The sequence below is a fragment of the Eurypyga helias genome, unplaced genomic scaffold (genome assembly GCF_000690775.1).
Source record: "Eurypyga helias isolate BGI_N326 unplaced genomic scaffold, ASM69077v1 scaffold12947, whole genome shotgun sequence".
Classification (NCBI taxonomy): domain Eukaryota; kingdom Metazoa; phylum Chordata; class Aves; order Eurypygiformes; family Eurypygidae; genus Eurypyga; species Eurypyga helias.
In genome coordinates, this window is record NW_010259929.1 from 1 (window position 1) to 13751 (window position 13751).

The 13751-nt window shown below is 48.1% G+C and overlaps 1 protein-coding gene across 1 annotated transcript; it reads left to right on the forward strand.

Annotated features, from left to right (window-relative positions):
- Window positions 1–73: 73 nt before the first annotated feature.
- Window positions 74–13254, forward strand: LOC104505236 (nucleolar RNA helicase 2-like; the record flags this gene model as incomplete). The annotated part of the gene is made up of 14 exons (XM_010154842.1): window positions 74–181; window positions 856–931; window positions 2203–2381; window positions 3782–3899; window positions 4718–4903; window positions 5759–5904; window positions 6151–6300; window positions 7760–7921; window positions 8511–8630; window positions 8895–8968; window positions 10337–10496; window positions 11297–11431; window positions 12180–12224; window positions 13137–13254. Coding segments are annotated over 14 exons (1777 nt in total), but the record flags the coding sequence as incomplete, so codon positions are not given.
- Window positions 13255–13751: the final 497 nt, after the last annotated feature.

A 13751-nucleotide genomic window follows, 5' to 3' on the forward strand; every position in this document is an offset into this window, starting at 1 on the left:
GGCCGAGGGCGAGCAGGCCCAGCCCGAGGAGAGCGGCCTGGGCGACAGTGACCTTGAGCCCCCCCGGCCCAAGAAGACGAAAACCATCAAGAAGAACAACGGTTCCGGGGACGCGGTGAAACCCTCCTCCGCCGAGAGCAACGGCGAGGCGGCAGCCGGAGAGCAGGAGGGTGACGCAGAGGTAGCCGCGCTCTCCCCACCCAGCCCTTCGCCCGCTTAATTAAAGGCGCGCGGATAATGAGCAGACTCGATAACCCACACGGGTGCAGAGCCTCGGGGCGTGAGGGCTGCGGAGGCCCACGTCGGGCCTTGCGTGGGTAGTTGTGTTTGCGGTGGGAACGCGAATCAAGAGTGCTTTTTACACGCTGGGTGTGTGACGCGATCTCGGATCTCCGAAACGGGAGCCAGGCAGTCAGTCTTAAGTAAATACCTGACTTAAAGGTGCTGCAGGTCTACCTCATTAGGGCCGAGAGAGCAGTGGTCGTGGCTTTGAACGCGTGGCAGCGGGACCTTTGGCAGGAAGCCCTTATTCAGAGGGATGTAAAACCAGGATGCGCGTGCAGGAATTCTGTCACACTGCCTGGTGCCGCCTGGGTCGGCGTGTCTCGTCTGCTAATGCAGGATGACCCGATTCAAGCTTCTTAGCAAGAGGTTTCGCTTTACGCTGTGACAGCGTTTTTATCTGTGAAATACCTGTGTCACAAGGGGTTTTTTCTTAACCAGGAGAGAGGCAGCTGGTAAAACCGTAGTGATGGGGTAAACACACAGCTTTTCTTGCGTGCCTGTGTGGGGTTCGGTATTTGTTCATCTCTTAGGGGTAATAAGTTGGGTGTTTTATTCCTTTTATCCTGTTAGGAGCTGACAGAAGAAGCGAAAGAAGGTGCATTCTCCAATTTCCCTCTCTCCCAAAACACCATCAACCTTCTCAAAGGTTAGTTCATGTGGAAAAAGAAACTTCTGTAAACGTTTCTGAAGAACTGCGCGCTGTGACCCGGGCGAGCGGAGGCAGAAGGCGAGGGTAAAGTTGTCCTGAACCATCTTACATTTGCCGTGGGATAAGAACACGGACGTGAGCGGTCACCGGGGATTCAGGGAGTCTACTGGTGTCAGTAGGAACAGATTTTCTGTTTTGTTCCATGTTCCATCGTTTTAAGGCAGGTTTATTCTCCATGGTGTTGTTATTCCTACGTACGCTCTTTAGAGACAACATTTCTCGTCGGCATCATTTTATCTTCTGCGTGTCTTTATTTTAATTCGTGAATCTGCTGTTTACAATGTAACTTCTTTAAATGAGGTTAATGGTGTTTCCTGTGGGAAGACTTTTTGGCTCCTGTGAACACATTGTCTGATTATTCCCATACTTTAGGGCATTTTCATACCTCTTCTAGGTTAGCTTTGTTGTGGACGTAACCGCTGTAGAGTTATTGTTGTTCTCTGTGTCGGGAAATAGTGATTCTTGCTTCCCAGGCATAGTTCTCCTATGTGCTTTACATTTTCCTTGCTCAGAAGTTTCTCTTGGATGGATTGTTTCATTTCCACTGTGCAACATCTCCCTGAGGTTTTAGAGTATCTAAAAATGCACACCTTCGCGCCCTCCTCTGCCCTCCAGACCAAGCCACCACCAAAATCCTGGGCTGTATCAGAAAAAACTTTGTTTCTTTCCCTCTGGTTGTCCTACTCTGGACATCATGAAGAAGGCTTCATTTCATTGTGAATCCCAGAACGGTTTGGGTTGGAAGGGACCTGAAAGATCATCTAGTTCCAACCACCTGCCATGGGCAGGGACCCCTTCCACTAGGCCAGGTTGCTCCAAGCCTCATCCAGCCTGGCCTTGGACACTTCCAGGGATGGGGCATCCACAGCTTCTCTGGGCAACCTGTGCCAGTGCTTCACGGGAAGTAAAAGCATTGATATCCAATCTAAACCTCCCCACTTTCAATTTAAACCCATTACCCCTTGTCCTGTCACCACAGGCCCTTGTAATACCCAGCTGTGTGTTTAAGGGGGAATACAGATTGATCTGGGGTGGGAGAAAAAAAAGACTCCGGCGTTTCTTCTAACTTGCACCTTCCGTTGTGAGCAGGATTTGACGGGATATGTCCTGCGTCTTGGGGCGAGTTACGTATGAGGGCTTCGAGCTGATGGCTCAGCTTGCAGTAGGAGCGGCACCCTTTAACGAAACCTCTTTGGATTATCTTGCAGCTCGAGGCGTAAAGTACCTGTTCCCTGTGCAAGTGAAGACTTTTCAGCCCATTTATGATGGCAAAGACCTAATTGCCCAAGCTCGAACAGGAACGGGGAAAACCTTTTCATTTGCTCTTCCACTGACTGAAAAACTTCAGAGTGTCTCTCAGGATGGGAGAAGAGGCCGTGCTCCAAAGGTAACTTACCTCTTCGGGGTTAACAGCAAAACCTCGGAGTAGGGCAATGTCAAATGTGAGTTTGGGGTCTTTTGTTTGGGACTTGGGTCTCCTTTACGGGTGTGTGTAATACTGAACATGTTCCTCAGATCAGCAGCTGCAGTGTGATGGAGATTTAGTGCATCACGGTGACAGCATAGTTTGTGTTTAGGGTTCCTCGTGACCGCGCTGGGGGGAGCCATCGGGGCACTGCAGCCGTGGCCAGTGGGCTTCCAGGCTGCTGCCCTCAGGAAGTTAGCCTGTGGCTTTGGGCTTTCATCCCTGCCTCTTCTGAGAGGCAGCTGCACTTGTCTCCGTGCACTGAGCTTGTTTCTCAGTATAAATTCCATGGTGATGTCTGAAGGATTTGTTTTTTAAATTTATTTTTACCTCATGTCTGGAGACTTATCTTGATGGATGCAGGTTGGGGGGAACTTTTTACAAGGGCCTGTGGTGACAGGACAAGGGGGAACGGGTATAAATTGAAATCAGGGAGGGTTAGATTAGATATCAGGAAGAAGTTCTTCCCGGAGAGGGTGGGGAGGCACTGGGACAGGGTGCCCAGAGAAGCTGTGGATGCCCCATCCCTGGAAGTGTCCAAGGCCAGGCTGGATGAGGCTTGGAGCAACCTGGTCTAGTGGAAGGTGTCCCTGCCCATGGCAGGGGGGTTGGACTGGATGAGCTTTAAGGTCCCTTCCAGCCAGCCCAAACCATTCCTTGATTCTAAGTGGTGTTTACCTTTCTACTTCAGCATGAGATGGAATTGGTAGCCAGATACCGGTAGTTGGATATCATATTCCCACACAACTGAAGTGTGTATTTGTCATTTGTCTGAAAAAATGTTAACAGTCTGCAGATTTGTTGCCTACTTCATCCTTCTTTTTTATTAACTTTGAAGTTACTGTCTTGAGGATTTCTAGGGAAGAATTCAGCTCTTTGTTTTATCGTTTCAGTCTTAAAGAAAATGGAGGAGGGAAGGGTGGGTGTTGGGGGAAGGCATGTAGGTGGAGGAGGCTGATGTGTGCCTTCTCAGATCTTACCACTGCAGGTTGCTTAGTGAGTGTTTGTGTCCTTTAATGCTGTACTGCCCCTCCATTGTCCTTGGTAGCGTTATCAAAGGGTCTGTTTTATGGTGTTAAGGAAAAAAATTCATGCTATTCTGTAGTTGTTGTGTAATGCTTTGCCTCCTTTCCTCTTGCTGGCTATGAGGCTTTGTTTCCCAGGCTTCAGGCAGCAGGAAATGCTGGGATGGTGGGAAGCTGCGGGCACCTCTACGACAAGTGTAGGATAGGAATGGGAGTGCAGGCTGTTTCACGTGAAGCAAACCCTTTTCACCTAGCACCCTCTCCCAAGCATTTTTTGTCTCTCTTTGCTCCCTCCAGGTACTGGTTCTTGTCCCAACCAGGGAACTGGCCACTCAGGTAGCCAAAGACTTCAAGAACATCACCAGGAAACTGTCAGTGGCTTGTTTTTATGGAGGAACCCCGTATAAAGCACAGCGTAAGTGAACACTTGTGGACTTACTACTGGATTGAAGCTGACTTTCTCCAAATGCATTCCATGAGGAAAACTGGCTATTTCCCTCCTCAGAGTCTCATTTCAGTCAGGAACCATGATACTGCTTTCAAAGGAAGCATACAGCCTGGGCTGAATCGTTTTAGTTCCGATGAGTCTTTATTTAAAAGAACGACTGGGAGGTCTGCGGTGGCTAGTGCTTTTAGTGCCTCCTTTACTGCGTGTTTGTGTGGGTTTGGGGTGGGCATACACTGGGACTAGACGACTGTCTGTGGCAGAGGGAACTGTGTATGTGCGTGTGGCTCTGTCTCTCTCCAGAGGTAGCTGTGAACAAGAATTTTGCTGAAAAACAAGGGTTTTCTGTGATCAAGTTCTGGAGGTTTCTAATGCCAGCTCATCCCTGCTTGGGCACTGGCATATCTCGCTGTAACTTTGTGGTTTAGCTGGTGTTTCTGACCCAGCAACTTGGCCCATCATTAAGCTTACCTGTTTGTTACTTGGGCTGGACACCATGCTTTATTCAGAGAGTAAAGTGAAAGGCAGTAGTGTTTTGCTTCTGAAATTACAAGTGTTGCTGTGTGCTGGTAGTTTTTTACCTTTCCCTAGCGTTCTGACGCAACTTGGGCCATCATTAAGCTTACATTAAGCTTGTTACTAGGGCTGGACACCGTGCTTTATTCAGAGAGTGAAGTGAAAGGCAGTAGTGTTTTGCTTCTGAAATTACAAGTGTTGCTGTGTGCTGGTAGTTTTTTACCTTTCCCTAGCGTTCTGACACTGTCCTCCTTTTTTCTGTTCTCTTCCAGTTGATCTCCTCAAAAGTGGCATTGATATTTTGGTGGGAACTCCTGGACGGATCAAAGACCACATTCAGAATAGCAAGCTGGAGCTTTCCAGTGTCAAGCACGTTGTTTTGGATGAAGTTGATCACATGTTAGACATGGGCTTTGCTGAACAAGTGGAAGAAATCTTAGGATTTGCTTATAAAAAAGGTAAATTCTAACATCAGGAGAGGAATAGAGGACAATGCAGAACATGCAGTTATGCTGCTTTTAGAACTGGTGGTACGCCCTCAGCTCGAATCCATTGTGGGATGCTAGTATGGGACCTCAGAGAAAAGGGTAAGGTAGAGGTGGCAAAGGTTTAAAGCAACGTGACAGGTGGCTGAAGGGCTGGGATGGCATCTCTGGGATCGGGGGTGGGGATGAAAAAAGCAGGCAAAAAATCAACCAACCCAGCCCAACTCCCTAAGCCCTAGTGCTCTTCATCCCGAGCGTAGGGTTAAGGTTATGGTGTGTCTGTGCGCTTGTCGTCTCGCGCAGTTGGCACCTGGGGAGTATTCGCTCTTTTCTGATGTGGTGGGCATTCAGCAAAGCCACCAGGTAGCCATTCGTTAAACTGTTCTTACCTGGGGTGATCTGTCTTGTTCTGCAGTTCCTCCCCCTGGTCTGTGAGGGGGAGAAGAATTTAGCCTGCCTGTTTCCTTTGCGCGTAGCCACACTGTTCACAGCTAGTTAGTCCTGGAATGCCAGGCGAGGAGGGATTGAGACAGGAGTTCTTCCTCTGTGGGAGGACTTCAGACACAGTCTAAACCATTTTTACAGAAATGTGTCTTGCATTTTGTCTCAGACAGGGTGAAGAATTCAGTTTGGGCCAGTTAAAATGATGTAAATTTGCCTTTGGTGTCAAAAGGGTATTAAAAATGTTTCCATTGCTTCTAAGTGTTCTTCTTGTAGCTGACTTAACTGCACATGCAGCCTCTCAATTTGAGAGCCACTGCCTGGCTTTTATCAGCTCCCAAGTTTCAGTCTGTTGTGATGACTAAAAGTGATGGCTTTTCCTTCCAGGTTCTGAGAACAACCCCCAGACGCTGCTGTTTTCTGCAACTTGTCCACGATGGGTATATGATGTAGCAAAAAAATACATGAAAGATGAATATGAACAGATTGACCTGATTGGAAAGAAAACTCAAAGGACTGCCATGACTGTGGAAGTGAGTGATTCTGCTGCAGAGCAGTGCAGGTCCCGAGGGCGTGTGGCCTGGATGAGATGGGTTCTGCACTGACCTTTCAAATGTGGAATGACTTTTCACGTGACTGACACACATATTGTTTTAAGCAAAGTTTTCCTCTGGGGGAAGTAGTTCGCAAGCTTAAAACCCCCAAACCTTTCATTTTGTCCATCCTGCACATGGCTTAGATATAACGTAGATGCTTAACCATGTTTCTTTTCCAAACAGCACTTGGCGATACAGTGTCGCTCGTCTCAGAGGGCGGGAGTTCTTGGGGATATCATTCAGGTCTACAGTGGCAGCCGTGGGCGGACCATTGTTTTCTGTGAGACCAAAAAGGAAGCAAATGAACTGGCTATGAATGCTTCGCTCAAACAGGTACGGGGGGCTGGATGGGGAGCAGCGCTTACGGATGTTCAGGGGTCGAATGCCCCAAAATAAATACGAGGTTGCAGCTGGGGGGATGGAGTTGTTTCTGTGGGCGGTTTTACGACTTAGGAAAGCTGTTTCTAAAAGCAGAGCTTTGCAATTAAAATACCCTCTGGTCTGTGATTATGGATTTATTTCTTTGGCTTTAAAATTAAGCAGGACCAAATCAATGGATAATGCAGCTTATGCTGAATAACCAGGAGATGGTAATAATGGTAATAAGCAGCGTAGTGCACGTATTCCATCTCACGTTAGCATGCTCTTTGGGTTCCCGTCTCTTAATGGCTTTTATTCTTTGAACGGTCAGTATTCGGGGAAAATCCAACCAATCCAGTAGAACAGAATGGCCAGTTGTCCTTTGGAAGGACACTTAATTGTTCAGACCTCAGGTGATGTATTGAGCAGGTTTACTATGCTTGCTTGAATTAGCACCCTGGTTTGTTTGAGTGGGGAGAAGTGCTGGGTTTTTTCTCCAAAGAAAACCCTGTTTGATACTAAATTCTAATTTATGGCAGAAGAGCAGTGGTGGGAATACATGGTTTGCCCACTGTTTGATAATATCATACGCCTTCCAGCAACAAAAATCGTTGCTGCAGGATTTTAGTCTGTTGGCCTTACTGCTTTCACCCATAAATCCAATGACTCGGTTCTTGGGTAAGTGTGACGCGTTCTTCTCTTGTGCTAGGAGCTTCGGCTTTCGCACGTTACTCGTTGGAATTCTGAGCTTGTCACTCTCCGCTTTCTCCCTGTCAAGCAGTTAGTGTGTCTCTTGACCCATTAAAAGTTGAGGTCATTCAGATCACCTGTAGGTTTTCGGAATGCCCTGAAAACCTCACTTTGGCTTCTGTGTGTTCTGGGGTGGCTCCCTAGAGAAGCAGCAGTCTGCTAGCTCTTGCCAAGCACCGCTTAAGTATCATAGAATCCCAGAATGGTTTGGGTTGGAAGGGCCCTTAAAGCTTATCTCGTTCCAACCCCCCTGCCATGGGCAGGGACACCTTCCACCAGACCAGGTTGCTCCAAGCCTCATCCAGCCTGGCCTTGAACACTTCCAGGGAGGGGGCATCCACAGCTTCTCTGGGCAACCTCTCCCAGTGCTTCACGGGAAGTAAAGTGGCTTCCGTTTGTTCCAGTGGAAGTGAAAGCCGAAGCTGGCCCGTTGGCATGACAGGCTGCAAGTTGTACAGTCTGCTCTTGGTAGGCTACAAATAACATTATGGTAAAACCACTGCTTAGGAGTATTGTTGTCCCAGAGAAGGATCAAACCACAAAGTAGGATGCTTCATATTCCTTTGGTATCGGCTGTGTAATTATTTTCTGTTGCTCTGCACAATGTTTTGTGTTTTATAATTAAGTGCCTTTTGATACCGCAGCTGTTAAATGACATTTTAATGGTTTGTTTCACTGACAGGATGCCCAGTCATTGCACGGTGACATTCCACAGAAACAGAGAGAAATTACATTAAAAGGCTTTAGGAACGGTGTGTTTGAAGTTCTGATTGCGACGAACGTAGCTGCCCGTGGTTTGGATATTCCCGAGGTTGACCTTGTCATACAGTGTTCACCACCAAAAGTAAGTCACTAGGGGAAGCACAAGTTGTAATCTGTTTTTTTGTGGCACAGCCATGGGTTATTCCTTTGTTTCACCAGAATTATTCTTCTGATCCACAAATGCGGTGGATTTTTTGTCAATGCAGGCCTGGAATTTCCTCAGCTGCTTGTTTTTTTCCTTAAATGTTTATATTTTGAGCTTTGTTTGAAGCAGAAGTGATGGTTTTAGTTACTCTGGAAAGTCGCAAGATGGCTTTTGGCGTTGTTTCAGCACTTCGGAATCCCTCCTCAACGATGTTGAGTTTCAGAACAGTTCAAAAATACTCCTGCTGCCTTTTTCTTTTGAAACTCCAGTGGAGCTTTTTATTTAGGAAAAAAAAAAACCCCTGTCAGTAGTGTTTGTTAAACCCGAGGCAGCATACCTTGGGTAGGGGGGTGTACCCAAACCTGAGTGGTTTGTGTGTAGGTGGGATATAGAGACATAGTGTATCGCTCCTTAGGCTTCTGAATCAGAATTTAGCTTGCGTTTTCTTTCTCTTACAACATACAAATGTCAACAGTTTACATGACCCAGTTGTTTTTTTCTCTCTTATTAATCTGAATTTGTGAAGGACGTCGATTCCTACATCCATCGTTCTGGACGTACGGGTCGAGCTGGCCGGACTGGGATCTGCATTTGTTTATTTCAGCGAAGAGAAGAAGACCTTCTGAAACAAGTTGAGCACAAAGCGGTGAGTTGTACCTCAGGCCGCTGCGTAATGAAATTACTCGGCTCCTACAGAGACGCTGCTGCTCTCGGGAGCTTGTAACCACGGGCTGCTCGTGAGTCCTGCGTGGGAGTTACAAGCTGTATTCTGACTTTAGAAATAAATTAAGTAAAGACGGTGTTAATGTTCTAAACAGTAACTAGAGGTGTCGATAGTGTGACTTGGACAGGGTTGAGTTGCAGCGTGCTGAAAGTAACCTTTGACTGTAATTTGTTTTCTTGATTTCAGGGGATTACGTTTAAGCGTATAGGTGTTCCCTCTGCTACAGATGTAATTAAAGCTTCCAGTAACGATGCCAAAAAGTAAGTTTATTGGCCCGTTTTTAAAAGATGTCTAGAGATCTTGCCAACAACAGTGCTGTTAATGCAAAGCTTTAAGGGATCAGAGCTGTACGTGAGCGTGTCATCGTGGAAGTCAGCTGCTCTGCATGTAGACACTGCCCAGCTTTCCTAAGGCGATGGCAGTAAACCTCTGTGTGCCTGAACATAGACCGCTCCGTTGTTTGTATCCTCAGAAACCTACCCAGAGCGAAACAGGGAATTGCTGTCCTGCAGGGAGACTGGCTTTGCTCCGGTGATACAATAGCAGTGTGTAAAGAGCAGTCTAAGGAGTAGTCTAGTGAGGGTGTTGTAGCCCCACCCTGTGTTTCTTTGCATCGTTTAGTTCTCAAGGGGTTTATTCCATGCAGCTTTCTTTGTTTGCTGCCCCACTGATGAATATTGCACTGTCAGGGAATTTATAATTAGCCAAGATGCTGATCAGTGTGAAGGTGAACCCAGTGCCATGCCCGTGATCTCCGTGTACTGAGAAATGGTGGGAGGTGCTGGTGTACCGAAAATAGCATTAGAGAGGTAGCAGTTCTTGGTTCCCCAGCCTATTTTCACTGCCTCTCCCAGAAAAAAACAATTTAATTGGCTTTCACTGAGAGCATGAAGTGCCTTGCCCCATCCCCAGCAGTGGCACTGTAGTGGTTTGCTTCTCTTCCCTGTGAAGCAAAAGCAAGGGCTTGTTGGGTTTGCTGAAATACTTTTGTGGATCTGTCGGTATGGCCTTAAGAATGTTTGTATTTTGGAGCCTTCCCTTGATGTGTTTACCCATGCTCTCAAACATGCCATGTTGTATGTGCTCAGTGTTTTGAACACTTACAGCCCCTTCCAGTGCCTGAAGGGGCTACAAGGGTGCTGGGAGGGGACTTTTTACAAGGGCCTGTAGTGACAGGACAAGGGGTGACGGGTTTAAATTGAAAGTGGGGAGGTTTAGATTGGATATCAGGAAGAAGCTCCCGGAGAGGGTTGGGGAGGCACTGGGACAGGTTGCCCAGAGAAGCTGTGGATGCCCCATCCCTGGAAGTGTCCAAGGCCAGGCTGGATGAGGCTTGGAGCAACCTGGTCTAGTGGAAGGTGTCCCTGCCCATGGCAGGGGAGTTGGAACTGGATGGGCTTTAAGGTCCCTTCCAGCCCAAACCATTCTGTGAACACACCTTTCAAGAGGCTTGGGTTAATGAACAGAGAAGGTGGGTATTCAGCATCCTGAAGGTGTTGAGTTAAACGAGTAGCACTGAGGCATAACCATGGCAGCCAGGGCTTTTAACGCTGTCTGAAATCTGTGTCTTAAACATGACTGCACTTCACGTTGATTGCTGATCTCAAACTTCTGTTGTCACCACGCAGGTTGTTGGAGGCCATTCCTCCTTCTGCAGTAGACTTCTTCAGAAAATCTGCTCAAGAGCTCATAGATGAAAAAGGGGCGGTTGCTGCCCTGGCTGCAGCTCTAGCCCATATTTCTGGGGCATCCTACATCCAGCAGCGCTCCTTACTCAACTCAACGGCGGTAAATAATGTTAAACCTCTATTGAGAAGAACGGATAGATGAACCGAGTGGGTCCAGTCCAAACGTGGTATCTCCTCAGGCTCTCTCACCAGGGTTTCTGAGTAGCCGTTACCCCCAGCTTCTGGTGTGTTGCTGGTTCCTTAACTGAACCCAGCTCTTGGGGGCGCTCTGCAGCAAACCGGAGAAACCCAACATCCGTTTGTAAATTTTCTTGTGATGAGAGTTGAAAGAATTTCCCTCAGAGATCTAAGTGACAGAAGACCTTGATGCTCTAATGGAGTTAAGTGAAATTTTACAAGCTGATAGAGTGGGGTTTGCTATTGTAGTTTCCCCTTTGTCTTAGGTTTCTGCCTATTTCAGGTAAGCCTGGCATGTGCTTGCCGGCTTGCAGAGAGATCTCGACAGGAGAAAAGTACAGCCCTTCCTTTTTCTGAGGCATTGATGGAGAACTTGGCCCACTTTGTTCCACGGCAACACAATCTTGGAAATAGCCTGTGATCGGACTGTGCTTCTTGTATCACTTCGGGGTTTATTTTTTACCCCTTTCCCAGTGGTAACTGTCTGTATGGATTGAATATGTCCCTCCTGGCTAAAACACAGCAGTGCTATTGGCCTTCCTATCAGCGGGCAGCCCTTGGTTAGATGGATACCTTCGGCTTCTTAGGAGGCTTTTGGGAAGCTGATTTCTTAGATTAAATACTACATTACAGGAACAAGGTACTGCGTAGCTCATTACAGTGAGTTACAGGCTGTCCAACCAAACTTGTAAACCCATTTTTCCCTCTTTTTTCCCCCCGAAGGGCTTTGTGACCATGGTGTTACAGTGTTCAGTAGAAATGCGCTCCATGGGCTATGCCTGGCGAGGGCTGAAAGAACAGCTCGGCGAGGAAGTAGATGCCAAAATATCTGCGATGCGTTTCCTCAAGGGGAAGACGGTAAGATGGCACGACGTTGGGGAAGAAGGGGTGGTGTCTTAGGGCCGCTTTTTGCAGTGATTGAGGCAGGAGGTCAGAAGTGCCGGTATAGAAATACTAATAACCTCACTCCACGCCTTCTCAATCTCACTTCTCAGAAAACGGTAACGTAGCACGAGGCCACCTCTCTGCTGGCTAGGTGTACGGTATTAAAAAAATAAAGTATTAAAGCTCGTTGAGTGTTTTAAAAGACACTTCCTTAAACAGAGACGTTGCTCCTAAATGATAACAGAGGAATTCTCTCCACAAAAATAGCACCGGAAATACGTATATGGTGGGAGTGCTTCTTGTGACCGTTACTTTTTCGCTGTGAACTCATGCTAACGCTCTGTACCACTGCGGCGGAAAGGGAGCTGTCGAGTGGGGCAGCGCCTGCCCGCCCCAATCAGTACGGTGTTCACTCGACTGACGTGTCTGGTGCTTGTCTCCTCTGCGGGTGTCTTCTCCAAGAGCCTGCAGTGGCCTGTCTTGCTCTTAAACAGACAGGCTGGTTGCAGGTGATGCTGCTATCAGCACAGAGCACTGGAATCTGCATTTTGTTTTGAGCTTTTCTTTTAACTACTTTATTTTTTCAGCTTATAAAAAGCTTCCCCTGAAAGACCGTGGTTTCTACCATTGCTGGTTTCTACAGTTGATGTGTCTGGAGTTGTGAGTCTCTGTTCTTGAATGTATCTTTGGAAAGCAAATGCCTTTTTTTTCCCTGTTACAGGGGGTGTGCTTTGATATCCCTGCTGGCGAGCTGAGTAACATACAGGTATGTGTTTGTAGCTTTGGGACCTGGTGATTTAGGGTTTGCTGGTTACCATGTATAGGGTGGTTTGGGAGGGTAAGGTTTGTGATTTGGTAAGAATGTTGCATAGGCAACACAGTCATTGGAAGGAGCACAGCAGAGTTACGCCTCTTAACTAATGTTCCCATTATTTTACCTGATTTTATTAAACGAAATGCAGTGTTCTTTGGCTGCTCTGGGTTTGGATCTCTCTGGTGTGTATGAGAGTTACCCAGTTTTCTGCTGACTTGGGATCATGAAAGAAAGATTCACAGAATCATGGAGTGGTTTGGGTTGGAAGAGACCTTAAAGACCATCCAGTTCCAACCCCCTGCCATGGGCAGGGACACCTTCCACTAGACCAGGTTGCTCCAAGCCTCATCCAGCCTGGCCTTGGACACTTCCAGGGATGGGGCATCCACAGCTTCTCTGAGCAACCTGTCCCAGTCCCTCCCCACCCTCTCCGGGAAGAACTTCTTCCTGATATCCAATCTAAACCTCCCCCCTTTCAATTTAAACCCGTTACCCCTTGTCCTGTCACTACAGGCCCTTGTAAAAAGTCCCCCCCAGCTTCCTTGTAGCCCCTTCAGGTACTGGAAGGTGCTATAAGGTCTCCCTGGAGCCTTCTCTTCTCCAGGCTGAACACCCCCAACTCTCCCAGCCTGTCCCCAGGGCAGAGGGGCTCCAGCCCTCGGAGCATCTTCGTGGCCTTCACTTCCTCTTCTCCCTTTGTGATCGTTTATCCTTTGTCCAAGGAGGGATCTGCCAGCCTGTTTCGGCAAGGGTGGGAGTTACCTGGAGACGCCTCTGCATTCGTGTTGCTTTCTACGGCACGGCGTACCCTGGGCACGCACGCCGGCAGGCACGTGCCCAGGCCTTACGCGTCTCTTGTTTCAGGAGCAGTGGAAGGACACCAGGCGCTGGCAGCTCTCCGTGGCCAAGGAACTGCCTGAGCTGGAAGAAATCCCCCAGGAGGCAGGACGAGGGTTCTCCAGGTTTGGAAATGGGAGGCAAGGTGACGGAGGCTTCAAGAGAAACACCTGGTTTAAGAACGGAAACCGGGGACACGATTTTAAGAGGTCACAGGATTAACTGCTGCTACGGAGATGGGACTGAGCTGGTTTTTATCAAAAAGTAAAAGCCCAGTAGGTGTTCCTCTGTGTCTCTATTCCTTGAGGAAAGCTTTGAGGAGGGCTGAAAACGCCGTCTGCTGAAGCGACCGGGTGTTGTCAAGGTCTGTCACACCAGCCGCCCAGCCGCTGCTGTTTCCCACCCTGAAACCGAATGCCGTGCCCTCTCCAGGGCGAACGCTCTCCTGAGCACGGACGGTTACCGCGCCTTGCCTGTTCCGCAGCCCTTGCATTAAAAAATCTGGTTCTAAACCCGACGTTTTTTCAGATAAATTTGGGATCGGGCACCTCGGCGCCCAACCTTGAGGGCATCCCGTGGGGGTGGGGGCTCAGGTGGCCTGTCACTGCCTGCGGATTCTCAGCGCCTTCGTACCGTTTGCCC